We start from the raw sequence: 27,360 nt of genomic DNA, 5'->3' as shown, positions 1-27,360 counted from the left end.
TGGGCTTTCTGCACTGCCTGTGATTGAGGGTGTCTGGGGAGGGCAGTGCCCTTCTCCTGGCCAGTTTTAGCTCTGCTCGGTGGTGTGCTGCCTGTAAGAGCCCAGGGAACCACGCCGAGGCTGCCCATGAAAGAGGAAACCCGGGGAGTTTCATAACTTGTGTGTCTGGCTATGAACTCATTGCTGGTTCCTGCTGTCTGGAGGCACAGCCCAAGTGGATGCGAGTTCTTTGATTCCTGTGGACACACGGGGTGGTTGGAAGTGGGGAACAGCCAGTTACTCCCCCGAGTTCCTTAGATTTTACAAGAAGGGCTTTCTGCCCTTTTAAACCAGCAAACCTGAGTTAAACCCGGTCTGTAAGCAGGTGGGAGGGGGAGAGCAGGCGGGAGGAGACCTGTTTTATAGAGACTGTAATTAAGTTCTATCAGATCAGCAGATTTGTGAGAACAGTGCAACAATACAGATTATCACTGCCATCCTAACAAGCTCCTCAGTGAGCTCAAAGCCTGGCTCCTGTTGTTTAATTGGGCTTCCTGCTTGCTGTAAACCTGAGCTAGATAAGCCAAAGGTTAACATTTCTGATATCTCAGTGTCTGAAGCTTGCTAGTGCAGTGTATTACCACGATGGTTATTGTGGTGCTGTGTGTGCTCAAGGCACTCCTACCTTGGCCAAACATGATTTTCGCTCCGAACATCACTGTGTGCTGAATATATTCTGTTCAGAAAGTGTGTGGTTGATGTTTTGCAAGTAGGGGGGTCCTGACCCTTGAAAGGCACTCTGGAATTTTGCATGCTAAGTGTGTATTTGGTATTTTACAGAGGATGCTAAGCAAGACACAGTCTTGCCACATGCTTCAGGCAGGATTTGCATGTCTATTTCAGTGCAGAGATTGTGCTTCTCATCTAAACGTTGTTATATAGTCGGGAGTCAAATATCCTTGTCCTGCTGCACAGTGTTTTTTAACTTTTACGTGATGTATGTGTACAATATGTATGACTCTGGTTTTCATTGCTGTGAGATGGAGCTCTGGACCACAAACCTCCTCAGCTTCTGGCTTTGAGCAGTCTGATCTAGTGGAAGTGTCCCTGCCCATGGCAGGTGGGGTGGAATGGGATGACCTGTAAGCTTCATTCCAACCCAAATCATTTCATGATTCTCCATGGGGTTGTTAGGAAGAAATCTTCAGGTTTCTGCTGGGAAAAGGTGGGATTTTTTTACTGGAAAGCAGTTCAAATAACCAGCTGGGAGTAATGTCCCACTGATACATCAGGGGTGTGTTTGTGGTATCAGCAGATCAGAGTGTCTTATGCTGCACTATGGCCTAAGAAGAAGCAGGTAGGAGCACAGAAGTTAAATGACTCACCCAAGGAAAGAGTCTGTGCCAGTGCTTGCTTGCTTGCTTGGGCATAGAAGGCAGAGCCTGAAGCACTGGGGAAGAAGAAGGGGGGTTTTGACCATGCTACTACACTGACTGGGCTGTGCTGGTGAACAGGATGAAGGGCTCTGAGCTCCAGCTTGTGTCTGAACTCTGTGGTTCAAGCCTGGAGGAGAGGAATCTGCCCTTGGCCACCACCTGTGCCCATCCAGATTTGTGTTTATCACCTTGGTGCAGCTCTTTGGGATGTCCTGGTAGCAGGACATGTTACAGATGCTGCACACAGGGTCTGTGGAACGAAACATGCCCTGGTTAAATGGATTTCTCATTCCACACTCACAAACATCAGCATCCAAAGGATTTGTTTGGTATTCTGCTCTCCTTGTTGTGTCACCCCAGGATGACTTGTCCTCCTCCTAGTCCTGTAATGATTGAGAGTGGTTGGGATCTGAAGAAAAAGAAGGAATTGAGCTGGGAGCCAGGATAGAAATATGGGTGAATAGGGAGAAGGGAGAAGTTAGTTTTCTCTACAGGAACCTTGAGGGGAGCCCCAGGGATGTTAGTGAGGCTGCAGTCTGTGCACTTGGAGGACCTTAGCCTTAGAGCACAAGCCAGCTCAGGAGACCAAGAACCTCTGAAGCTGTTATGTGTGTCCTTCTGGATGATCTGGCCTCTCATCAACCCCTGGGAATGCTGTCCCAGGTCCCATAGCTGCCCTCACCTTGTCACCCTTCTGTGCTTTGCAAGACACAGCTTTTTCTCTTCTCTCTGCGAATTTTTTTCTGAGGTTTTCTGTGGGAGAATCATTCAAATTCCCCTCTTAGGAACCTCCAGACTGCTCATAGGCTTGGGAGCCAAGCAGTGCTGTAGCAGGGAAGACAATTAATGAGATACCTATTTTAACTTTGAGGAAAGAGAGACACCAAAGCCACCTTTGCAGGATCTCCAGCTTCTACTCTTCTGCTTTCAACTCTGGACGTTTCAGCCTGGCTCAGCTCTGGAAATGCTCCTTGAGCTCTGCAAAACCAAGAAAATGGTGTGAGCGGCTCACTAAGTGGACACTGGACACCCCTAATATTTATCTCTGAAGTAAATCTCAGGCTTTGGCAGCCTAAAATGCTCTCTTTAGGCCAGTGTATCCCAGTAACAAACTCTTTTGCTGCTGCCACCATGACCCACACTGGTGCTTTGCAGCACCTGGCTCTTCAGTTTCCTGTATGGAATGTCAGGAGAATGGGAATTTGGCCACTTGGATCTCAGAGTTTTGTTTTTCAAGCAGGCCTGAAGTTCTGCCTGGTAGTTTCTTGTCTTGCCTTGTTTAAAAGCCAGTGATTCAAAGCAGCTGTGTCTCCCAGAGAAGAACCAACCCAATGTCACAGGGGACACCGCAGTGAAAAAATGTTATTTGTGAGACTCCACGTTATGTTTGTATAAAACTGAGGAAAGTCCCTGGAGTTGAGTGTCAGGTGGCTGCAGGTGGCCAAGTGGCTCCCTGCACTGTCAGGGTAAGGTAAGAAAAGTTTCTTCTGGGTTGGAATGTGCATGGTCAGCTCTGCAGAGTTAAATTCTGCTTCACCAGCTCTGAACCAGCCCTTCATGCAGTGTCTCAGAGCTGCAAGGTGCCTATTACAGAAAGCCCAGGATGTGTTTCTTGTGTTTCATGCTCTCTCCCTTCTCAGTCTGCATGCTTCAGATCTGTAATTAATGGTTGGTTTGAGGCACAGATTCTCCAAGGTATTTAGCTATGTGGAAGTCATGCACTGCTGACACACTCAAAACCATGCAGAATGCCAAATCTGTTTTCAGAGTCTCAGTATGTGCCTCTTTCCTCTCTAGATGTCTAAAGTACCTTCCTGAATCTAGGCTATGTTGTGAAATCCAGAGGTCCCACAACCAGAAGGTTTGGTTATTATTATTTGACATTGCATTGGCCTTGTAGTGTAAGAAAGACAAAGCCCCTTTGGATGGTTGAGCAATGAGGAGATCCTGGCTGATCCTTACTGCTGTCTTAGTGATCTGTTGCTGCCTGTCACCAAACTTCTTTCTCCTAAACTTCATCTGATCTGCAAAATTCCCACATGGATAGGAAGGTACTTGCCGGAGGAGGATGAGAGATATCTTTGTGTATTCCTGTTTCCGCAAAGGAAATTTTGTTGCAGAAGAGATTTGAAATCACTTGAAAGTTCCTGGCAGCATTCCAGTTACAAGTTATGCAATTTTCCTTTCTCTGCTTTTACTTCTCTGATGTTGGTTTTGGTGTAGTTTTTGCATCCTAACAGTTTTTGCTGGAAGTATTTTTTACCTTTGTAAAACACCTGAGAGTTACAACACAAAATATTCAGACTCAATCTGAGAAGCACACAAGGCTTCAGCCTCTTTTGTGATCATGAAGTGGCGTGGAGGATTTCTGGGTCTCTGCTCTGCTCTCCTCCCCAGACCTGGCTGCCCCTGTGGAAGGGAAAACTCTTTGAGCATCATTTTTTGAGCTGTCTCTTAAAACATTACCACTTGTGTTTCTCCACAGGCCTCAAAGATGACAAGGACCTGAAGTTCCTCCTGAAAGGCAGCCAGCTGCTAAAAGTGAAGTCAAGCTCCTGGAGAAAGGAGCGGTTCTATAAGCTCCAGGAGGACTGCAAAACCATATGGCAGGAGTCAAAGAAGATGCTGAGATCCCCAGAGTCACAGATCTGTGAGTAAAGTTTGCTTTCTCAGAGGTGCCTGGGGTGAACCAGGACCATTATATGATGTGGAAGGGAGGGTTTGGAGCATGTGGAAACCCAGGGCACTGGGAATATTTCTCTGTCTGCTCTGGGGTGCCCTGACCCCCAGGGCAGCACTGACTCTGACCCTCATTCATGGAGAAAGGTTCCCAGACTTCAAGATAGACCAGAATCCACCAAAGTGTGAAATAGATTATAGACAGTAGTGTAGGTTCTCACTTAGTGAGAAATGGAGGTTTTGGGATTTTAAGTATGTCATGGATGGCAGCAAGCTGGAGGGCACAGGGTGTCCTCCTGGGTTTCTTCTTCATGCTTCTTCTTCCTCCTGCTTCATGGGTTTGGGTGGCATTCTGTAATTGGGCAGAAAAGCCCACATTGGGGCTCTTTGGGATCAGTTCTTGGGTTAAAAGGGGAAATAATCCAGGTGTCAGTTCTTAATTGGATAGTTTAGTCTTAAAAGGCCTTGGGACAAGAGATTGTTGGCCATTTTGTGCCTTCTAATAAAAAGCTGCTGAACTCATGTTTGTGAGACTGTTTTACTGATAAGAAATAATAAACACCTGAGTCCGAACATGAAACTGCTGTCTCAAGTGCCTTCAATGCAGACCCAGAGAAACCCACAGCTGGTACTGCCACAGGAGCAACGAGAGCAGGTCCTTCATTCCTCCTGTGAGACGCACACTGAGTGATGCTGTCACTTCTGGGACAGCCAGGAGGAATCTGCCATGTCAGGAATGGTCACATTGCCCAAGCTCATGAGCTGCTGCCTCAGATGGTTGTGGGGTGGGCTGTGCTGGTCTCAGCAGCCCTGCCTGGCTCGTTTCCTCCCCAAATTGTTCAGGTCACTCAGGTGTCCGAGCCCTAATGCTCGGTGTGAGACATGGTGTGAGCACTTGTGGTGTGGTGGGTGGCTTCTTTCCTGCCTGCAGCCCCAAGGAAAACTGGCATTTCAGCCTCACAAGGGAGCTGCAGAGATGTGGAAATCCAAGGGCTGACAGGAGATGTCTCTGGGAAGGACAGCCTATTCTCATCCTTATCTTGGAAACCCAGGATCTGCCCTATTGCAAAAAGTCCAGATACTACAATCACCATTATGTGGCACAGGAAAAACCATTCTGTTCCAGCAGCACCCAGCTTGGCACCATAATTGGGACCCCAATTGAACCCAATTGTGCAGTCAAAATGGAATCAGGCAGGGTGTGTCTGTTTATATCTTTTTTTTTCTTCTCATTCCATATTTTCTGACATTTTTTCTCTCTTACTTCACTAATCATTGTGGTCTTGTAAATCCCGGAGATAAATTAGTAACATGGAGGATGTTTTATGGCATGTTGAAATGCATTAATTACTCAGTTTTATTTGGTAATGATCACAATTAACTAAATGAAGGGTGGGTCTTTCAAATTACCTCCCTTCCTCCCACAAGCAGTGATAAGATTTCCAGTAGGAGGAGCAAAGTATCGGGGTAAAATATGTTTGGTTTGTAACCAGTTTTCTCACACGACCTTGGGCACCTCATTTAATCTCTGTGCATCCTTCTCCACACATTTTCTTTCTCTTCCCTCTAACTAACTGTAAAAGGCTTTGAATTATAGAATCACAAAGGTTTGGGCTGAAAGGGGCTTTAAAGATCATGGATCAGGGTTCCAACTCCCTGCCATTGGCAAGAACGCCTGGACCATATTGCTCCAAGCCCCATCCAGCCTGGCCATGGACACTTCCAGGAATGGGGCATCCACAGCTTCCTTGAGCAACCTGTGCCAGTGTCTTGTCACATTCTGAGTAAAGAATTTCATTCTAACATCTCGTCTAAATCTCTCCTTTTTTAATTTAAATCTGTTCCCCCTTGTCCATCATTATCTGCCCTTGTAAAAAGTCCCTGGGGCTCCTTTTTTATAAAAGGGGAAGGCTGCAGTGAGACCTGCCCTGAGCCTTTTGCTGGAGGCTGTCTCCTCCTGGGTGTTTGGATGCCCAGCCTCGTGGGGTCCTGAGCTCAGCTGGGCTCTTCAGGTGTCCCAGGACAATAACCCATCATAACAACAACAAACAGAAAGTCCTCAGTGAATGTTTGCTCCCTGCTCTGCTGAGCTCTGTCCCTTATAAAACCAAAGTTCTTTCCCACATAATGTATATAATTCTCTGTATAATTTCTCTTGCTAATATATCTCACTGTAAATCAAATAAAGGTGTGAGTTGAGAAGAATGACTTTCAGAGCTTCCTTTCCTGTGCTCTGAGCCAGCAGTTTCCCAATTATGGGGTCTGAGAGCCCCTACAGCAACAGTCCTGACCTCACCCAGTCCTTGGAAGTAAATGGGAAGGACCCTTGTGCTGTGGCTCCGGAAACCCTGATGTTTCCCTGGAGAAGCCCTGGAGGACCCATGGGTGTGGAGCTGGCATGGAGAAGGGTTGCAACTGGGAGTATTTCATAAAGAAGAGTGAAATGAGTCCTTTGAGCTGGGGATGTGTCTTGTGGGTGTGGATTTACAGCACTCCTGATACACTTTGGTAGCTGGGCACAGCCAGCATTGCCACACTGCAGGAGACAGGCAGTGCCACTGTGGGCAGGAGGACCTGCTGTGCCCTGGGGGTGTCCTCAGTGACACGTGGAGATGGAGTAATGTGACCTGATGGCTCACAGCACGTGCCTGCTCCTTGACACCCCGTGCAGGCACACCTTTCCCAGGGAAAGATTTCTTTTCTTTTTTTTTTTTTTTTTTGTCATCAGGATAACAGCAATGGAAACAAGTCAGTAGATGCAGAGTTTGTCCTTGCAGCTCTGGGAAGGCAAGCTGGGCCAGGCTCTGGCCAGAGTGGCTTTTGCACCCATCTGGCAGTGGGAGCTGGACAGGCTGTGTCCCACGTGCTCCTGGGAGGATGTGAGCCTGTGCCTGCACTTGGTGCCAAGCTCTTGGCAGGGTTGGAGGGACACCTGCAGGTGCTCTGGACACACCTGAGCCTGGAAGTCAGCAAGAGAGATGAGTACTGACTCCTACAAAGTCCTAAGCCATGACATCAAAGAGGTCCATTTTCATAAAGTCATAGAATGGTTTGGGTTTGAAGGAACTTGAACATTTCCAGGGATGGGGCAGCCGTGACTTCTGTGGGCAGCCTGTGCCAGGGCCTCACCACCCTCACTTCAAGGAATCACTGTCTTGTAGCTAATCTAAACCTGCCCTTTGTGGTGTCCTCTGGGCTTGCTCCAGCAGATTCACATCCTTGGAGGCTCTGGAGCTGCAATACTGCAGGTGTTGTATCATGAGAGCAGAGGAGAAGGACAAAATCACTTCCCTCTCCCTCAACCTTCTGGTGATGTTTTTCCTTGCTTTTCTCTTTTATTGATCCTCTGAGACCTTCCATTCATGAGTTTTCAGAGTGATTGCTGTGTTTGAATTTGACTCTGGAGCTTTTAACTTCACCAGGCTGCTCTAGGTGCAGGTGCAGAGTAGATTACCCCTGGCTCGTGTTGTGGCCTCTGGCAGGCTCCTTGGTCCAGTGTGAAGGCTGTCACAGCAGAGGAGGAGTGCAGGGTCATGATTTGAGACCCAAAATCAGGGTGAGTCTCTGCAGAGGGTCACCCTTCCTTGCTAACAAACAGTGACTTTACTCTTCAGGACAAAGCATTCCAAAGCTGCAGATAAATTCCCTTTTCAGGATGGAAAAAAGGATGAGCAGAATGGAAACTGGGAGGTTTAGCAGCAGGTTTAATCTTATCTGCAGCATTGCTGACAGCAGTGGATGCACCTCAGAGGAGGGAAGTCTGGGTAGTCTAAGGGTTATGTTTTTGTTTGGATAGTTTCTTGTTATCCCTGTTGTTACTCTTATGACCATGTGGAAAAGCTATTTGTAAACCATTGTGTGATGGAGTCCAGTAGATAAAACTGGGGACTGCCAGGGTTGGACAGGAGAATCTCAGATGTTTGAAGTTCAAAAAACCCCACTTATCAGGGTTGTGGCAGGAACAGATGTTGCCTGGATCAGATACATGGGATATAAGCAGTACCCTCCTCTATTGTCTTTATTTTAAACAACTATGAATTTAAAGTAGATGCTGTCTTCATAGCTGCATCCCTCACACAGGGCTTCGGGGATAAGCTGTCCTTCCAAGATGGTTTCTGATCTGGTAGAATAATCCATTTTTTCTTTATTGTCAATAATTCCTTATTTTTCAGTATGTTCCATTTATGCCCCAGGGAATTTTTTTTTCCCCCAAAAGCCCTTGAAGCATCTTAAGCCAGTTTTCCAGCAAGCATGTTCTGCCCTGTGTGTACTCTCTGGTTGCCTCCAGCAGAATCACAGGAGTGCTGGGCACCAAGGGCTGCTCAAAATCACCTTTAAAAATTCATTTTACACCATAGGTTGCTCCTTCCTGTGGCTGAGCCACAACCAGATCTACAAGCACACCACTGCTCTCATCATCCCAGCTGATGTGTAGGGCCATGGGAGAGTGGATGCTTCTTTGGCCCATGATGCTTTCACAGTGCTTTCTCCCCAGCCTCCAGAAACAGAGTTAAAGTGGCTGGATTAACAGTTTTGGGGCAAAGAAAAGATTTATGTGAGGGAGCTGGAAAACAGTTCATTCTGAGGCAGTCCACTGCTGAGCATCACTGTGCTGTGAGGGAGGAGAGCCAAAGGGGGCAGAGCAGCAGCCTGTCACTAGCACTGTCTCATTCAGCTGTGGTCAAATACCAGATCTCATGTAGGTGAAAGAAAAAAAAAAGGCATTTGCTGCTTTCAGTGATATTGATTTTTGAAAGCATTTTCTTAAACCAGCTGTAATCCCTAGTGTGAGCTCACTTAAGCCAGACTCAATCCCTTTAAAAACTCTCTCAACTCGGGGATTTGTGGGAATGGTTGAAAACTTTCCAGTGAATCATCCTTTTGAGCAGTTGGTGGAGAAGCAGAATGTTCAAAGGCAGAAGGAAAAGGCTGAACGAGTTTATTAAGTTTAGGGGTGCTAGAGTGGGGCCCCAGAGGTGGTGCTTTGGTACCTCCTGCACTGTGTCTCTCCTGGAGGCTCAGGGAGGTGATGTTTTCCACGACAGCCATGAAAAGCTTCACACACTGAAGCAGGGATGATTCACTGGGGCTGTGTTGTTGAGTCACGAGCAGTGAAGTCAAGAGAGAACGTCAGGAGTTGTAGCTGAAATGTTTCCATTTCTGGCCAAAAGCTTTACGTAAGAACTTCTATAGTTGGATTTTTTTTTTTTTTTTTTTTTTTTTTTTTTTTTTTTTTTTTTTGATTAAAAGAATCAGTTTTGGGAGGTGAGCTCAACTCGGTTGGACTACTGAGTGTTGCAAGTGATGACTGTATTATTACTTAAAGTCATGAAATAGATCTTTTGATCTGATGATTAGTTAGTCTCCCTATTAAAAATGCACAGAATTTGTTTCTGTTCCTCTGGTTTCTGGCACAGTTATGGGATATTTTTTGCTTGGTTTAAACATAGTACAAAAGGTTTATGTTTATAGCCTGGTACCAGTGTTCAGCAGGAAACTTCTTCCTTTCCTTTTGGCTTGCTGGGAAGTTTATGAACATCCTTAAAATACCATGCAGTAAACATACCATACCACTTTTGTAGAAGAAAAAATTACTGTCTCCATTGAATTAATGTCCTGAACTTGCTTGCAGAAGAACAGGAAGGATGTTATATTGCTTTGTGTTTGCTGGAGTCACGAAGCGAAAGCTTGAAATCGTTCCTGATAAGTGTCTAAAGTCAACAGAAACTCTCAGTAACCTGTGTGCACACAGCAGGTAGCTGGCTGCACCAACAGCTTCCTTCTGCAGTTTCTTGAGGAATCATTGCTTTCGTGGTCAGACATGTATTTATCCCTGGAAAAATATTTGCTGATGCCAATGCGTTATGCAAGGCAGCCTCAGCTGTGAAAACAAAACTGTCTGTCTGTGGGTCTCATCAGTTTTTATCAAAGTCACTCAAGCCATCAGCCACGTCATTTCAGATGCAGAGCTGCTGTTTCTTCGATTGAGTTTTCAATCGGGCCACCGCGGGCGTCGCTGGGACGGTTCTCAGCACAGCAGCACACTGACAAATATTGACCTTATTCTCCCTAGCGTATGTTAATGCAAAGGCAGAAGTGTTGAGAGCCTCAGATCCAAATTTAGCGGTGCTGTGATGGCAGGGCAAGTAGGAACTGGTCACCAGAATAGTTTGCAGGGCCCTGGTTGTGTGGAAGGAATGTATATAGAGAGCACTCTCTTTGCTTCAGTGCCCCAAGTCATGATGGATAGACTGAAAGACTGGGTAAAGACCTTATATGAAAGGGTATTTCCAAACAACCTGTAAAATTGCATGTGCATTGCATCACTGGTTGTCAGCTGGTAAACACACGCCAGCAGTGAGGGCAGACTGCTGTGCAGCAGATCTTAGTCAGAACAACCTGCTGAGCGTGTCTGTGGAGGGGGAGAAGGAAATGGATGAGGAATCAGCAGCTGGGACCTGCCATAATTCACACACCGGCAGATGAAAGAGCAATGCAGGCAGGGGTGGGAGGGTACACAGTGGGGCTCATGCTGAATCCACGCGTGAGCCATTGTGTTAAAGTGTCCCTCAGGGATGAGGGTGATGGATAGCCTTTGGTATTCCCAGCCCGGGGGGCTGACAGTGCTCCAGCTCCTGCTGGTTACAAAGGGCCTGATCCCAGCTGCAGGTCCTGGTCCCAGCTGCAGGTCCTGGTCCCAGCTGTGTGTGGCCATCAGCATCAGCCACCCCTGGTGAAACCACAATCAGCTGAACAGCTCTTCCCAGGGTGAAACCAGAGCGAGGAGCAGCACACGGGGCACACTCGGCGTGCTGTGAAATCCATGCAGTGTCTCTGCAGGATGGCCCTGGGGTCAGGTAGCAGCTTTCATCTGCTCCTCACAAGAAGCTGAGGCGAGGGGCAGCTGGTGAGGGTCTGGCCTCTTCTGCAGACGTGCAGGATGGTGAGTGGGCTCTGTACGGCTGAGCGCGTTTCTCATCTGCATTTCTTGACAGTGAACAGAAGTGACTTACGGAGCCAATTAGAGTGGGATGGAGTAATTCAGTGTGACTGAGTGCCACATTGCACAGATAGCCTGCTTCTGGCAGGGGGTGGGATTAGGAAGGGATCTGAGGAGTTCTTCTTGGACTAACTCAAGGAAGGCTGTTTTGGCAGTGCCCATACAGTGACCCTCCTCTCCCACTTCCTCAGCAAAGGCACAAGAAAGGAGAAACACCTGCCAGTCCTTGTCCCTCACACGCTCGGTAGTTTGCAGGAGGTGCAGGTTTAGTTTCTTACTTTCTCTCTTGACAAATACTCTTGACAAAATGTCTCAGCTCAAAGGGCTGCCTGTCAAGCAGGAGGAAAACAAAGGGATTGTTGTCTGCCTTTGTTCCTCCTTTCCCTCTATTCCTTAGGATTAGCAAAGAGTTTACTGTTCGTGCTCCCAGCACGGTCTGGACATTTCAGTTGTGGAGCAGTGACGAGAGAAGAGATGGAGAGGCCAGGGCTCCTCTCTGACAAGTGCTTTCATCATTAGGAATGTTGTTAGGCTCATCCTTCTGGCTCTTCTACACCAGAATCATAGAGTTTCTTGGGTTGGAAGGGACCTTAAAGATCATCCAGCTGATTTGCTTTAAGAGGTGTTCCTTCTGCATGAGGAGATGAGTTTGCAAATGTAACACCAAGCTCCTTGAAAGCCATGAAGAGAGAAATCCAGATCAAGACAGATACCCAAAATTTACATGTTGGTTGCTTGAAAATACCATGGGCTGTCAAAAGAATCCTGAGGGCCTGAGTCATCCCTGCCGGCTGATGCCAGGGGTGAAAGAGAAGAAGGCTGCTGGGCTGAAAATCAGCAAGGGGGAAGCACAAGAGCAGGAGCCAGTGATTAAAACTGAAAAGAGGGCTAGAAAGAAAGTTCTCAACATCTCCCTGAGAGTAGTTCAGACAGGAGGAATTCCACTGGCTCCAGGGAAGGCTGCTGTACGTCTGTGTCAGTGGGGAGCCTTTGGCTGTCTGAGCAGCATCCAGAGCAGCCAGGAAGGCTGACCAGGATGTAACCTGTGTGAGTTGGTGTCTGGAGGTCAGGAGGAGCACAGGCTTCCTTGTGCTGTGCGTCATGTTTTGGGCTCTCTACAAACCACCTCTTCAGCAGACGCAAACACTCAGAAGTCGATGCAAACTTTCCAGATTCTCTTCTGCTTGTGGTTATCTCCCCGCTGTGGCGTGATGGGGAAGGGACAGGGAGGCTGCAGGGAGCAGTGATTGATGGCTGTTTGCTGTGAGTGTTCCTCTGCTGTGAAACATCTCTGTCCCCCAGTTGTTTTTGATTTCTCCTTGCAGATAGCTCAGCCGAACACACAGTTTGGGACTCCTAATAGAGTACAGTCACTGCCTGGGAGCAGCTGATAAAGTACTCATGCTGGGTTAAGATTTTCCAGAAAAGAGATAACTTTAGCAGATGGCTTGGGCTGAGTCCTTTGGCTTCAGTTCTTTTATTGATAGATGAAAACAGAGCACACAACCAAGCTATGGAAAGCTATAAAAAGTGTCCTTCCTTACCCTGCTTTTTAACAGTTCCTGTGGTGTTAGTTTCTCTCCTTCTCTCTTGTGTGACTACAATAGACACCAGTTGTGCTCTTCAGCCTTCCTTGTACCCTTTCTGTACTGAGGAGCTCTTTTATCTCCATCATCTTCTTCTCAGCACACCCTGAAAAGATCAAGGCAGCCCTTCCAGACACAGGTTTTCAATCTTTTTTTCCTCCCACACAGCTCTCTTTTCCAGTGGATTCATGCAGCCACGTAATGGTTTCCAAAGAATCCATTCTAAATTTCCAATATTTAACATCAGATTTTCTGGTCTTGGAAACAGGAGGCCGTTGCCAACCCGAAGTTTAGGGACTGATTGCACAAGCAGACTAAGGAGCCATTCTGCAGGACAATAACTGTTGTGAGCCAAGCAGTGGTGAGCAGCTGGCAGGTGGAGAGGAATAACAGGATGATCCTTCCACTTCACTGCCATAAGCAGAAGAGATGTGGAGAGGAGGAGAATCCCACACTTAAGGACACTCTGCATATGAGATGCCCAGCTTGCACTTCCTCTCTGGTCAAGAGTCCACTCTAGGTAGCCATAGGTTAAGGGTATAACTTATCCTACCCTTAAATTTTTGTTTGACTAGGACAGAACAGCTGTGTTCCAAAAGCTGCTTTATTTCCCACTGGCTATAAAAGAAACCTAAATAAACTTTAGACTTTTTGATTGAACTGAATCTGGCCAAACATAATAAGATGTTTTACGTTAAAGGTGAAGTTCCACCTTAGGCACAACCACTGTAATTTGATTAATGTCCTGGTTAAAGGGCAAGATCACCAGGAAGGCCCAGCTGTGGGGGAAATGCAGCCCTTTTTCTTTTTAAGCTGGTTTTAGTACTCAAACCCATAAACTTTCAGAGGTAAATTGGCCAGATAACATAATTCCACAGCAGCCCATCCCAACCCAACCTTTTCCTCCCCTCGCCTCAGCTGATCAACTGCTGGCCTTTACAAAGTGATAATCAAAGACCACACAGAGATAACAGCTCATAATTGTTAGGGAAGAGCTTTGCCAGCTCCAGGGAGCTCCTGGTGTGTTCTTGTATAGGAACCAAACCAGCAAAGTGCTGTGGAAGGTGTTTGATCACCCCGGCATCTGGTGAGAACTTGAAGCAAATGTTGAGTGTTGCTTTTGGAAAGTTCCTGATTTTTGAAGACTGAAATTTTGGATGTTTTTTTTCAGTTTTTAATTTTTTTTCCCTAGCAGCTGAGCATTATCATGACTGCTCTGGAAAAAAAAAAAAAAAAAAAAAAAAAAAAAGAATGTTTTCAAACCTCTAATGAGCAACTGATGAATTTTGGATAATCCCAAGGCAGCCACGCCAAAAATGTGCAGGTGGACGCTGAGTTGGGTCTTTCTACAGTGTTGACTTTGAATGAACTGGGTATTTTAATGGTGAAATGGGTGTTTAAAGGCAAGTTTCTCCTATTCAGATAAACTTTGGGGGTATTTCATACTCATGCACTGCTTTTTAACAGAGCTCCAGACCAGGTTGCTCCAAGCCCCATCTAACAAGGCCTTGAGCACTTCCAGGGATGGGGCATCCACAGCTCAGGGCAACCTGGGCCAGTGTTGTGTAGATGTTTGAAGTGACCCATGAAAGACAAAAAGAGGCTGTGGGTGCTGCTGGAATCTCACCTGATTTCAGCCCAGTTTGAGGGCACTGATTGCTCTCAAGAGCATTTTAGGGTTGTCTCTGTTGCTTGTATTTGTTTAATAAAAGTCTCTTCATGCACTGCTCCTTCTGGATTGACTTGTGTGTGCATTTGCAACTTCAGGGTTCATTTCCACCTGCTGAAGAGCAGAGATTGAAATGGGGAAGGATGATCTTGAAAACAATGTTTTGATTTCTTACAGCAAGGAGGATAAATTCTCTCCTTGCCAGGGGTTTGGATGGAGTATGGGTGACGCCAGACTGCTCTGAAGCTTTGGTCTTTCCCTCCCTAATTTGCATTGCTGTGACTGAGAGGAAGAGATGGGATCTTAAAATTTACCTTCTCACTATTTTTTCAACGTAAAGAAGGAGAGTTTTGTTCCTTACCCTCCTTTAACTGAAGTCACCTCTTATTTTGCCCAGAGAGACTGGACTTCTCATCCCTGGAATTGTTCAGGGCCAGCTGGATGGGGCTTGGAGCAACCTGATCTCGTGGAAGGCGTCCCTGTCCATTTCAGGGGTTTGGAAGTGGGTGGTCTTTAGGGTCCCTTCCAACCCAAACCATTCAGTACTTTTAGGATTTTCCTGTGGGGTGATGTTCGCAGGGAGGCACAGCTCCACTCTCCCCATTCTCAAGGGGAATGAGTCAAGGGATGCTCAAGTCAGGGATGCTCCAAAGACTTGGAACCAAACTCTTGGCCATGATTTGTGTCTCATAAAGAGGACATCACAGGATGACACCTACGGCATATTCTGTTTCTTTATTAAATAAAGAACATAGAGAAAGAGGTTTTCTTTTTGATATTTCTTGCTCTTTCTAGCCCTTTTGAGTTGAGTTTTCTTTAGTACCAAAGCTTGGGGAAAGGGGGGAAAGGGAAGAGACCCCTCCAGAGGCTTCAGGAAAAGGAGAAGGAGTAATTTTTAATATCCCTCACCAAGTAGAGATAAGGCTGACTGAACCCCTGCTGACAGCAGGCTCTGCTTTCTTTCCACAGTCTCCATTGAAGATATCCGGGATGTGAGGTCAGGCCATAAAACAGAAGGGATGGAAAAATACGCCAAGGATGTCCCAGAGTATCGCTGCTTTTCCATCATCTTCAAAGACCAGCGGAAAAACCTGGACCTCATTGCGAGCTCAGAGGATGATGCCAACCACTGGATTGCTGGCCTTGGGAAAATCATAGCCCACAGCAACTCCATGAACCAGAAACAGAAACTCCAACAGTATCCTTTGCCTTATAAAGTGATTAATCATGGACAAAGATGCACTTGTCTTTCCGTGTGGGTGGGGATAGTAGACTAACCTCCCTTTTTCCCTCTTCTGGGTTTTCTCTTGCATTGATTTTGCACCCAGGCAAGCTCCCTGGTTTCCAGTGCTTTTTCCCCGTGTTTTACAATGATACCAGCAAGAGTGGAGTCAGGCTTAATGTGGCTCCTTAAGCAAAGAATTCTCTCTTTCATGGAGCTCCAGATAAAACAATCATTATTTTTTTGTGTTCTTCAGGGGTCTGTTTCACTTGCAATGCAGTAAACTCCAGGACAGGCACTTCTTGGCAAGGCATGAAAAGCCCTCACTGTTTACCGTGTTTCTCAGTAATACAAGGAGAGGGAACTGATTCTCCTCTTCTCACTGCCAAATTTACTCCAGGGTAGCTCCGCTGACTTGAGTGAAATTACTCCTTATTAGCCTCAGCATGGGAGGAAGTTTGGCCCTGAAAAAATCTGCAGGCTCCAGTGACAATGCAGAGATCAGAAAGGAAAAGGCACAGAGCAGGAAAGGAGAGTGAATTCATTATGAGATGGAGAGAGGATGCTTATTGGGTGAAATCCGGGCTCTGCTGAATTCACAGGGAATTCTCCCTGAGGCTGCATTTCACTCAATAAGTTGCTTTGCAAACAGAGGTCTCATGTATAAAAAGAGAGAATATCTGTGGGTGCAGTTTTGGATGGATTTTCTTCAGTCCCTGTGTGTCTGAGACTCTGACCATGACATCTGAAGCTGTTGGCTGATTTCACCCTGATTTGACAGAGCCACAGTAATGGTAACATATTAGGTTCCTCTAAGCTTCCTAAAGGTAGATATTCAGCTATCAGAGAGGAAAAGAGATACCACTCTTGGGGACAGAAGGCTGGGTGGGCTTCATGGCTTGTTTGACACCAAACATCAGAGAGGAGGGGAGATGCAAAATCCTCAGCTGGGAAAAATCACAAAGCTGGAGCTCAAGTCTGAGAAGGCACCAGGAGTGTTGCCTTCAGTTAAGCCTTCGCTCCATGTGGTTTCTCTGCTGGGTAATAATGCACTGATGGAGAAGGAGATGGTGCATAAATGCTGAGCTTTCATCAGGCTTTACTCTTCTCTGGATTCTCTGAAGTCTGAGAAGCATTTTCACAGCCACAGTGCTGTTCACTTAAAGGAATCAGACTCCATTAGTTCTGATGTGCCTGGGATGTCTTGTTTATCTCCTGCATTATGAGTGTCTTTTTTTTTTGGATGGTTTTGCAAGCTCTGGGCTGTAAGGTCACTCCTCAGCCACCCCACAGTGTGTAGGGGAAAATCTGGGCTACAGAAAGTTGTCCCTGGAGCATATCAAGTTAAATATATTGCTGAAAAACTTGCCTGTAAGAAGAGACAAGATTTTTAAGGGGGGAAAAATAACAATGACATTTGCAAAGGAAGAAGGCTGTAAATTTCCAGCATGGAAAAGTGCCTTTCTGTCTTTGGAAAGCAGAATTGAAGCTAAATAGGGTGGGTAGGCAAACCATATTTCTGGAAGAGTAATTACTGTGCAGTGCTGGCTTCCAATCTGGGCTTGTCTCAGGCCATTTAACGTAACCTGGAATTACAGAACAGCATGATTTCTCATTTGAAATTTGATGATGTTTAATTAAAGCCTGGGATTTTAAATTTAGTCTGCCTTCACTGGGTTTGCTTGGCAGCGTGGGCTTGCTCAGATCTTCCTTAAACTTCAGGAGTGTTCTCAGCATCTGTGAGCACAGAAGGGGAAGAGTCAGGACATGAGATGTGTTGTGTCCCCTGCCTGTCCCCCATGACTGGAGAATTGCCTTGCAGTGTATCTTTTTCAGCCTCCCAAACCTTTGCAAAAAGAGTAAGGCATGTGCAAGTTTTTGAAAAAAAGGATTGAAAGCAAAAACTCTGCTAGTTTCGGATGGGGCTCGTTCAGTTTGGAATTCAGTGGAGTTGCCTGTGCTGGAAAGGATTGGAATCAGTGTCTTATGTATTTTTCCAGTCCTATATTCCTACACAGATAAAACTCCCACGTGCTTGATGAGCATGTCTGATGCTCTTATACACAGAGTTCTGCTTTAATAAGCCTCAGATTCAACCTTGCAGCAGGCTGGCATGGGTAGTTTAGCAAATATTGCAGGTATGTGTGCAGGGAAGACTTCAGACCAGAAAATACAGAGGACTTTTCATTTGAGCAGGGTGGCACCGTCTGCTTCGGTTCTGGGGTTTATGTGTGAGCTTTTCTTCTGGTTTGAAAGCACTTACCAGAAGTTCAGCAGCAATTTCTGTTCTGAGCACACTCATGGGATATCTGCCAGCTAGAAACCAAAGAGGGATGGCTGAAACTGAGAGAAAGCTGGTAGCCCTGGAGCTGGCATAGCCTTTAAACACCAGAGGCTCTCCCTGGATGCATACAGAAATGGGAGCAGCTGCTTCCTCGTGCACTCAGGCCCACAGAGGGGCAGCAGGTGAAAGGAAGACCCACAGCCAGGACTGAAAAATGGTGTTTGTACCAGATGAGAGGACTTCCAGTTGAAGTGTTTTGTTCATCCAGCTCCTCTAAGCTCTGCCAAAGTTCAGGGGATGCAGATGGATGGGGAGTTTGGGTATTTTGGGGCCAGAATGCTGCTATTTACTGAGATCTCAGTTGTCTGTACTCTCCTTTTTCTCTCTTTGCTGCTTGCCCTTGCAGCAAGAGGACCCAGTGTGTGTGCCTGGGCTTTTCCTGGGCTCTCTGATTTCCCTCCTGCATTTCTCAGCCTCCTGGGAAGGGATCTAAGAGAAAAGCATCCTTCATTAACAGGTAGGACCTGGGCATAGTCTCTTGCAGATGCATTTACTGCCCACATTTTGCCTTCCAGAGAGGACTTTTGGTATGTGCATGACCTCTGGGTGCTCATTATCAGAGGAAATTATGCAGACTCTTAAAAAATGTAGGTTTTTTTCAGTGTTCAGCAAAAAACCAGTAGTTTCTATGCACAGAAGTGTAGTTTCTATCCACCTCTGCTACTCACCTCTGGCTGTGGCAGACTGGATTTCCTCTTGGCTCCCCAGAGCTGGGTGTTCCTCCTGCCTGTTGTTTTTAGGGAAGGCTGGGAAGGGGACCTGAGGTGCAGGGTCAGGTGTGAGTGGGTGGCACCAGGGTGACAGTCTGACAGAGCCTCTCTGGAGCAGAGCTGGTGGAGGGGGTGTTCTGCACCCCACGGTGGGTGTGGTGTGCTCCAGCACAGCATCCTCTGCTCATGGGAGCTTCATGACTCAAACTGGGTTTTTTGGAAAGAATCAGTCCAAGCCAGAGCCTGGTTCAGGGCTCTGGAGCATCCTTGGGAAATGCAGCTTCTCTTTATTTTGGTTTCCATGTCTAAAGAAGGGGAATATTAATATTACCAGGCTAAGACGGATGTGGGGTGAGGTCATTGCTTAGCACCTGCCAAGATTTTTAAAGTCAAAAAGTTCAACTTTCTCTGAGACAAACAATACTCACTAACAGTTTACACATATCTCCATCACTAGGAAATACTTCAGTGCAGGGGTAGCTCTGGCAAACACTGTTTCAGGGTTGTGTTTACAGCCCCTAAGGCTGTTAATGCCCTTTTCTGGGGTCATTTTGAAAGGCCCAGTTTAAATGTTACAGCACTGTATGCCTCAGCTGGTTTTGCTGATCCTGAGCTTTACTCTGATTAACATTCAGATTTGGTATCTTTTTTTTTTTTTTGGAAGTTTTTCTGGAGTGAGTTTGAAGCATTGTTTCCTATGTGAGACATGGAAGGTTATTACTGGAGATCAAATTCTAACTTTGATCATTTTTTTTCCTGTTGAAAAGTAGATATTTTTCTGGATGACCTTTCTTATTTGACAGTAAAACAAATTAGACAGTCAGTTCCATGATGCAAAAAGCATGAGGTTTTTTGGTGTTTAAAACTGCAGTGTGTCTCAGCTGCCTAACATGATTTTAGAGACTGAAAGAAAATAGAAGTCTCAGTTCAAAATATCTGACATCACATTAAGAAGATCATTGTTGTAGCAGTTACTCCTGATCCATAGATGTACTAAAGTGATTAAACCCCAAGCTCTAATGAAATATTATCACAGTCCAGCACAATAACAGACCCTGTGCATTTCATCAGGGGAAGAAGGCAAGACCCACAAAGTTTGGTTTGATTCCACTCACAGCAAAGTTTTTAGGAGATATTGGTAGAAATCCCTAAAAATAGGCTGAAGGTGAGTTCAAAAATTATTATTGATACTTCTTCTGGAGTTGAGTGTTCACCATGACACTGAATATTGAGCAAATCCATAACAGTGAGTTTACTAAGCTTCTCTTGGGAGCTCTTTTCATTCTTTCCTTTATCCCCTTTTAACCGTCTGGAGCAGAATGTACTTTCTGTCAAAAAGGAGAAATCAAACTGTTTCTGGCTGTGGCCAGAAACTCCTACAGGGTAAGGAGAGCTGCTCCAGCCTTGGCCAGATGGTGAAAAGCTTTTCCCAGGTCCCCATCAGTTGTATCAGAGCACATTTTCCTTCTGCCAAGGCACCGCTGTGCTCTGTGGGAGCAGGAGGTGAGGTGGTGTCAGCTGCTCAGGGAGCCCACGCTGATTTACAGCAGCTGGAGAGGTGGCTCAGAGCCTTTAGAAGAGGATTTCCCCCCTGCCATGTGCAGCAGAAGGTATTTAGGTGTTCAGGCTAGGCACTGGCCTGGAAAGATTTCCTTACATCCCCCTGCAGCTGGATTCACACCTGCCTGCGGAAAGCTGACAAAAACAAAGACAACAAGATGAGCCTGAAAGAGCTCAAAGACTTCCTGAAAGAAGTGAACATTGAAGTGGATGACTACCATGCCAAGAAGATTTTCCAGGTAATGGGAGCAAGCAGAAGAAGGGTTTGCAGTTGGCTGAGGTCAGGGTTTGGGTTGGAGACCTCACCTAAAGTGAACTCCTGGCTTCTTTTCTTGTACCAAGGAAGGACTCTTGGGTTTTGGTGCTCAGTAATTTATTGCCCAGAATAATTGATTCCCCCACTGAGTTAGGCCAGCACAATGCTTTTGATGAGGGTGTGTTAAGATCTTCATAATCGATGCTTAATTTTGCCACGGAGCAGAAAATGAGATGCAAACATGGATAATGCAAGAAAAAGGGAAACAAAATTGAAGTCCCGGGGGTTTCAGGAGTTTTGTGTGCCACAGCTGCATGTCAATGCTTAAGTGTGGCTGAATTTTGTTTGGTTACAATTGTGAACCCAAATCCTCATCTCCTTAAAGGAGAGGGGTGCAAAGTGACAGGTATAAGCAAACAAACAAACAAAGAAAAGTGCAAATTATGAAAAAAACCTTCCATGATAGATACACAACATTGCACCCAAGCCTGGACTAGTCTGATTGATTTAATACTCCCAAGGCACATTTAATCTGGTCAGGGATGTACACTTCTAAATTCTCAAGATTCAGCTTGCTGGCTGAGCCTATCAGAAGATAAGAAAGGGATGAAAATTTCTCAGTTGTTAAGCTTTGGGTTTCTCTCTAGAGAAACCATCCTGCTGAGGTGAGATAAAACATCTGGATAATTTCCAAACTTCCATCCTGTCTGAAGCAGGATTTGAATTAATGTGTGTGCAGTTTCAGAAATGTTTTTTTCTGATCAGTGGTAAACACGTGGGTGGTTTTGGGCACCAGGCAGGAGTTGTGCTCCTCCATGTGAGCAGGCAGCCTTCCCCCAAGGGAGGTCCAAATTTCCTTGTCTTTGCTTTATAGACATCTCTCTGGTAACTCCTCAGGAATCAGGGGGAAGGTCATCAGCACATCTTAAAGAATTTCAGCTCACAGAATATTCCAGTTGTACTGCGCACTCTGGCTGGTGGATCCCATCCCTTTATTCCCAGGAAGGTCCTGGAAGAGTGGAAATTAGGCAGGAAATCCACTGGTCGAGCTGCATGTCTCCACTGGAAGTAGTTGCCAACACTTCCTTTGCAGTCAGTGCAGGTGAAGCCAGTAGGGAGCAGGGTGTGAATCTCCTCATCCTAAAGGATACATCTCACATATGGGAGATGAATCACTCTCATGTCTTCACACATCAACAACCTGAAAAAAATCACCCTTTTCTTTTTTTTTTAACTTTCCTTTTTTTTTATTTTTTATTTTAGAGCCACAGTCTCCTCTTATTTAATGAACCTCTTCTGCTGTCACAATAGTTACAAGGGAGTTCCAGGAGAGGAAACTTGATGAAATTAATCCTTTTTGCTTAAAGACTCCTAGTAATTGCTAAACCTTGATTCAACCCATGGAAATGCAGGGAGTTAGTTGAAGTACCATCATTAAGCAAGTAATTTTAAAGTTGCCTGTATAACCACTGGAAAGAGAGGCTCTTTGGAGGTTAATTCAGATCTCCTGAGGGCTGATTTGCCTCCAGGAAGGGTCTGTCTTGCTCTTAAAGCAATTACATTTTCAGTTTGCATCCTGCCTCAGCCTAGATGGACTAGGGCATTACAGCCTATTAAAGGGTGATCTTTTCTGTCTCAGAGAGTTTTTTTTCATTTAGTCACAGGAAGGAAGGGTGATCAGGGGCTCAAGTGGGGGCTGCAGGGCATGTTCTCACATTATTTTTGCCTCTCATCACATGACTCTGTGTCCACATCTAGGTTTGAGACACTGGAGTAAAACATATTGCAATGCAACCAGAAATGATGCAAAGCTCCTGTCATTGCTCACTTCATTTCAACCTGAATATTCATTCTGATGCATCAGAAAGGTGTTTTTGCTGGCAGGCCAAGGGTCATTCAGGACTCATGACTTGTGATGCATACATGGGAGGTAAAACACAGTATTCTGGGTTGAAATTCTCTTTCTAATTTGGACCTCTTGTAGCCAAAGCAGAAGGAACACACTTTTATACTGAGCATCTGATGTGTCCTGGAGTTTGACTCTGGTGCCAGTGCTATTGTCCTGTTTTCATCACAGCCTTTAATGGCAACTAATGAATAAACTTCCCCAGGCACACCACTTAAAATGCCAGTTTTCTAGGAGGAATATCTTGTCATTTTCCCTGTCATGTCTTAAAGAAAAGAACATTTGTAATTCACAACATCCCTGCTGTCTCCACCAGCTGCTTTCCCTCTTTATATTCCTTTTGCAGTTGCTAAGCATCATGCTCAGCTTAGCTTGAAGGATCTGCCAGAGCCACAGCACAGGATCATAGACATGGAAGGAAAAGGCAGTTCTGGAACTCTCAAACCTATTTTGGAGGTGTTTGTAGTACTGAGCATGTCACAGGTTGTCCCATCCCTGAGATGAGCCCGTAGCTTCTACCCAGCAGGTTCTGAAGTCAGGACAAGTTGAACTCTTTTTTTCCTGTCACTTCAGTTTATGAAATGCTAGGCATCATGATAATGTTCTTTGGTTTTATATGTGCCCCTTAAACAGATAGTGAAAGATTTGCTGGGGATGAAAGTCCCTCCTTATCATCTTGGGACACTGCCAAAGCCACTGTGGCCATTGCTGAGATCACTGGCAGGGCTAGGTTGAGATTAGTGTGATCACTGGTTAAACTAAGACAGGCATTTTCATCATAAAAGCCAGGAAAATAGCTCTGTCACAGGAGATCAAAGATGGAAAGCAATTTAATTCCTCTGGTTTGACAAGTTGAAGAATTCTGCTAGGAACAAACAACAAAATTAATATTGGGATTTGCCACAGGAAAAAAAAAATAGTTGTTTCTGATGAAAAATTGAACCTGGGAGTATTTAAAATAAACTAGAAAAACTTGTTATTGGAAAAGCTGTGTCCTTGATGGAGACATTAACATGTATATCTCAAGCTCCCCATCTTTCATGGTCGATCAAGTCCTTGGCTGTGGTGCTCTGTCACAGATGGTATCTACTGGAAAAGTTCAAACCCCAGAGGAAGATGGAGAATCTGAATTAACAGTTCCTTGTGAGAAGATTATATCTGATTTGAAATCTATGGGGATTTTGTTACGTGGCAGGTTTTGGATGAGAATGGAAAATTTCCATGGAGAGGTGGATTTTTTCATACCTAAACATGCACATATTTAGGAGTTGTGGGGGTTTTTAGTTGTTTTTGATACCATCTTTGCAAACAGCCCTACTGTGAGTCTTGACAGCCTCTTGAGGTCTGATCCACTAAGGTCAAAGGAAGGGTTCTTTTCCCTTAACTTCCTGGATTTTTTGCTATACTCTCTATCATTATTTAATAAAATTAATCGTTTCCCTTTATTCCCCCTGAGATTAAGAATTACATTTCTTTTGACCCTTGATTTGTGCTTGGATTATTTTGAACTGTCCTGACTGAAGCACAGCAAGTGATGGAACTCAAGGCTGGTGCTCTTGAGCACGCTGACAATGTATAAATACTAATAACTGTAATTTTTATGACTGTTGGCCTTGTCAGTGAGAACCATTGTCATTGACCACGTGCTCCTCACTGGCTGGCCAGTAACTCTTTGCAATTATTTTGTGTTCTGCGTTGTGTAGCCCTGGTGCAGATTACGGCTGGCCTATGCCAGAAGGAAAGAAGGTTTTCACTCCTTCTCCCCTCTACGTTTACAGCACTGTGACAAGTCCAAAACAGAGGCTCTGGAGGATGATGAGATAGAGGAATTTTACAAGATACTGACAGAGAGGAAGGAAATAGACAGCATCTTCCAAACATACTCGGACCCAGAAGGGTTCATGTCCTGCCAGAACCTGGTGAGGTTTCTCTATGAGGTGCAGCAGGAAGAAGATGCTGTTGTTGCTGCCCCTGCCTTAATTCAGAGATATGAGCCCAACGAAAGAGGTAGGTTGAAAACCCTGGCTGGTTTGCTTCAAAATCTTGCTTTTTTTGATGAACCCTGAATTGCACTGCTGCTGCTTTTTTTCTTTTTTTTTCTTTTTTTTTCTTTTTTTTTCTTTTTTTCTTTTTTTCTTTTTTTCTTTTTTTCTTTTTTTCTTTTTTTCTTTTTTTTCTTTTTTTCTTTTTTTCTTTTTCTGCAGTCGTGTGCATTATTTTCTCCCCACAGCTGCTTCTCAAACACCACTCTCCTAGGGGAACATTAACAGCTCTAGGAGAGGAGGGCAGAGGAGAGGCTGGGAAATCTCTCTCTTCAATTTTATTTTGGGTGCAGGAGAGGGATTGATACAGGTTTGACTAGAGGATGATGAAAATCCTGAGGGAAAGACTCAGATGGGTTATTCAGGTGCCAAGACCTCATGTGGCTTTTCAAGGCTGAGAATGTAGCAATATTTGTGTTCTCCAGAAGCTGGAGTGGAGGCAGATGTCCTTAATGGTGGGCACCTGTAAAGCCATCTGCAGATGAGATCTCTGAGTAGAGGCCAAGGAGGTGACAGCTGTTTAGGAGGCAGACACTGAACTGTCTGTCTGCTCAGATTGTGGGTGAATCATCAGTCTGGAGCAACCTGGAGGATGTGTTCCAAGAGCCAACTCAGAATCATGGGCTGGTTTTCCACTATCCTGCTGTTCCTTCAGGAGAGGGTCAAGGCTTTGCAACTGTCAGGCTTTAGGATTAGGCTGAGATCTAGTTCAGTCCCTCAAAATGTGGAGTAATTTTATATTTCCTCTTGCAAATCATGTATTTCATTGGATAATCTAGACAGGATTTATCTGGCTGTGTTTAGACATCTGACAGCTTCTCTGGGTTGGCTTAAAGAAACCTTGAAATGCTCAAACAGAGATTTTCATGCTGTAAATCTCTGGAGACAGATGAGGTAAGGTCTGTCTTTGACACTTTTAAGATGTTATCAAGGACAAGTAAAGTGTAATAAAAAGCCACGTAAGTGTCATAAAAAGCTGTGCTTGGGAAGGGCTTTAAAAGCATTTTCAGACAACTGAAGGTGTCATCTTTGTCTGGAGAACATCAATGTCTTTGCTTTTACTGAATGCCTGGGGGGCACATTTTGCTTCTGGGGTCTTCTGGAGAGCAGAGGCAGCGTGGTGAAGGTGGTAGCATGACCTGGTGGCATCTCATTTTCTCTGTGGGGTTTTCTGTCTGTTTTCCTGACAGCCAAGAGGGGCAATGCCATGACCAAGGATGGTTTCCTGATGTACCTGCTGTCAGATGAGGGGAACATATTCAACCCCTCCCACCGGAAAGTTTACCAGGACATGACCCAACCTCTCAGCCACTACTTGGTGTCATCCTCACACAACACCTATCTCATGGAAGACCAGATCACAGGGCCAAGCAGCACAGAGGCCTATATCAGGTAAAGAGTGGGTGTGTTTGTGTGTGTTTGGGAGATTAACCTCTTTCTTTCAGAAGACATGAGTGTCTATGCTGATGGATGAAAGGGATCAAGAAGCCATCTCCCACCAGACCAGGTAACATGGGCTGGCCCATGTTTACAGGGTGAGCTGTTTCCAAACCAGCTCCTTGTCACAGCTCTTTGACCTGAGTCTCATCTGGTGTCCACCTGAGTGTAGGATGTATAATTACTACATTTGGAAGCAGTATAAATATCTGCAGTCACTGGAGGCTGGATTACAGCGCTCTGGCCTGATGTTTTCAAAGCATGATGCTGAGAGGGTGTTGCAGCCCCCAAAATATGGCACAAGAGAGTGCAAGGAGCTTACAAGATGGAAAGATTCCCAGGATAGAGCTGCAGGTCTGGGAGAAGCCAAAAAAATGCATAGTGTCATGGTACTTATGCTCTGTAGTGCCTTTTGGGAGAGGCCCATGGCAGGGACTGTCCCCACAACCATGCTGGGGTTTGTTTTGGAGAGTCCTAGTTGGCGCAATCAAAAAAAAAAGAGGTGGGATGTGAGCAGGGTGAGTAATCAGCAGAACTTACACTGGTGCCTTTTTAGCATCTCAGATATTCCCACAGCACCCCTGCACCGAGCTTTAGGTGTTGCTTATGTCTGCCTTTAACAGCATCTGATGTCTCATGGCCAGATGGGTGCAGTGACCTTTAGTAATTTGCACACCCACAATACATTACTGCTTGTTTTTATCAGGTGAGACAGTGTTTCCTTATGAGCCAGTCCATGGCTGCAGTTCTGCCTTTGTTCATGACTTAACTCATTCTCAGGAGCAGCAGCTGACTGGAGTCACAAGGTCAAAAGTGTTGAGAGCGAAATCTAGCTCTGGTTGCTTCTCAGTAGCTCCTTGAATTCATCTTACACAGTCTTGAATTTATGGATGTGTGTTTGGGTTGTACAAAACAAAATAAAACCCATGATTCTAGAGCAGATTTTGCAGAGATGCTGTGGATGCTCCATCCCTGGAAGTGTTCAAGGCCAGGTTGGACAGGGCTCTGAGCGATCTGGTCTGGTGAAAACTGTCCCTTCCAATGCAGGGGGTTGGAACTGGATGATCTTTAAGGTCCCTTCCAACCCAAACCATTCTGTAATTCTATTGCAGTGAGTTAAAGGAATTGTGTAATCTGAAATGTTTAGGGAATTACTGTAAAAGAGACAAGATCACCTCCTAGATAGATTGGGGGGAGGAATCTATATTTGAAAATAAATTGAAATGGAAGTAGGGATATGTAGAGGTAAGAATTTCACGTGGAAATCTGGTCTGTAGACTTGGTTTAGGAAACTGGTCCTCAGCAGCCTCCTCAGCTATGGTGGAGTTCCCATAGCTCCCTCCTTCCCTTCCTCCCAGCTCTGAGGATTCATTCCTCATGTCATATCAGATCTAGATAAAGAAATCACATCACCTGAACTTTGAGACCTAGCTTCTGAGGCTGACTGTCATTCTTCCACTGCAGCCTCTCTTGATTTTCTCTTCTCTTCACCATCTTTGGGGAAAGACTTGGGGCACAGTCATCAGTGTCCTTT

General features: G+C 45.4%; 1 protein-coding gene across 2 annotated transcripts in view; it reads left to right on the top strand.

The window, feature by feature from the left end:
- Positions 1-27,360, top strand: part of PLCD1 (phospholipase C delta 1) — a 53,429-nt gene that overhangs the window by 8,424 nt on the left and 17,645 nt on the right. For both annotated transcript variants that reach the window (XM_038127605.1, XM_038127604.1), the window contains exons 2-6: positions 3,901-4,065; positions 15,319-15,547; positions 20,295-20,424; positions 24,126-24,354; positions 25,580-25,781. In XM_038127605.1, the coding sequence (XP_037983533.1) occupies positions 3,901-4,065; positions 15,319-15,547; positions 20,295-20,424; positions 24,126-24,354; positions 25,580-25,781 (955 nt within the window). The remainder of the gene's footprint in view (positions 1-3,900; positions 4,066-15,318; positions 15,548-20,294; positions 20,425-24,125; positions 24,355-25,579; positions 25,782-27,360) is intronic.

Source organism: Motacilla alba, chromosome 2 (genome assembly GCF_015832195.1).
Source record: "Motacilla alba alba isolate MOTALB_02 chromosome 2, Motacilla_alba_V1.0_pri, whole genome shotgun sequence".
Lineage (NCBI taxonomy): Eukaryota > Metazoa > Chordata > Aves > Passeriformes > Motacillidae > Motacilla > Motacilla alba.
This window is presented reverse-complemented; position numbering and strand designations above follow the sequence as displayed.